Here is a 1181-nt window from a genome sequence, read left to right as displayed (position 1 = left end):
CGCTCAGCCACGCCGGACGCCCGCCCACCTTGCTGGGGAACTGCTCGCTGCGCAGCCGCCACGCCGGTGCCTCCTCGGCGAAGCCCAGCTCCACGGACCCGGGCCCAGCGACTGCCATGACCGCACGGGGCACCCGACGCCGCGCACTGCAGGGTCGGATGCGGAAGTCGCGTCTGCCCGGAAGGCGGGAGTAGAGCGCGTTACCAGGAGACCAGATGGGAAGGCGGAAGTCGAGCGCCGCACCGGAAGGCCGGGTAGGAGGCCGAGTCGGGCGCTAAACCGGAAGTCGGTGGCTGGGTGAGGGGCTTGGCGCTGGAAGAATGGGCGGGAAGCAGGAAACAGCTGATCAGAGCGAGTGGAGGATACTGTCTGTTTGCGGAATGGGAGGGAGGAAACTCTCCTGGTGTTGGTCGACCCTATGCGTTCCTACTTCCGGCCTGTGACGGCGGGGCGGGGCAGCTGGCCACCTGTCTAGGGGTAGTTAGTGTCCCGCTGGGCCGAGGGTCGGCACGTGGCCTTCTGGGGAAGGAGCCGAGGCCGGGCGCTCTCGGACGGCCCCAGCAATGTCCAAGGATGTGGGTACCTGTGACCTGCTCATGTTACTCGAGAAACGTAAGGTGAAGGTTGAAGGGAAAAGACACGGGTGCCCAGAGGCGAAAACCCAGGAACTGCGCACACGGAGAAGCTGTGCCTCACGCTGTTGCGGCCCCTGGGCCCAGGCCCAGTGCTGATTTTGCGTTTAGAAAGCTGACCCCCAGATGAAAAGACAGTGAGTGAACAAGTGTTGCTAGGTAACGACTGGTAGACACAGTCTAAGGGACAGACGTAAGTCAGGACCACCCAGCATGAGGGCGCCCAACACGGAGAAGGGGGACGTGTCCCCCATGGCGTCATGTGGGGAGGAAACCTCAGAAAGGGCCTCAAGACGGGGTTCCAACTAAACTGCATTAAAAGATTTTGGTAAAGGGAGGCCAGTGTGCTTAGGTGTGTGTGTAGGGAGCTCATGCCAAGAGGGAGGGATTTCCCCTAAACTTGATGAAATTTAAGAAAAAAACAAAAATCATAGTTTGATCAGGAACAGTTGTGTGGGCCGATGAGCGTTAACAACCTAAGAGACACAAATTGAAGCCTGTTGAACGTATCTCGATTTAAAAGACAGGATCCACAAGTGAAAAGGTGGA

At 59.1% G+C, this 1181-nt stretch overlaps 1 protein-coding gene across 1 annotated transcript in view; it reads right to left on the bottom strand.

The window, feature by feature from the left end:
* Pdcd2 (programmed cell death 2) overlaps positions 1–196 on the bottom strand; it is a gene marked incomplete in the record, with an annotated part of 6074 nt that extends 5878 nt beyond the window's left edge. Inside the window, 1 exon segment of the mRNA XM_013510897.1 lies at positions 1–196. Coding sequence (XP_013366351.1) covers positions 1–118 — 118 coding nt within the window.
* Between the last annotated feature and the right edge of the window lie 985 nt (positions 197–1181).

Source organism: Chinchilla lanigera, unplaced genomic scaffold, assembly GCF_000276665.1.
Source record: "Chinchilla lanigera isolate Chin_1 unplaced genomic scaffold, ChiLan1.0 scaffold00010, whole genome shotgun sequence".
NCBI classification, from domain to species: domain Eukaryota; kingdom Metazoa; phylum Chordata; class Mammalia; order Rodentia; family Chinchillidae; genus Chinchilla; species Chinchilla lanigera.
The sequence above is the reverse complement of the archived record's forward strand: the minus strand, read 5'-3'. Positions and strand labels throughout refer to the sequence as shown.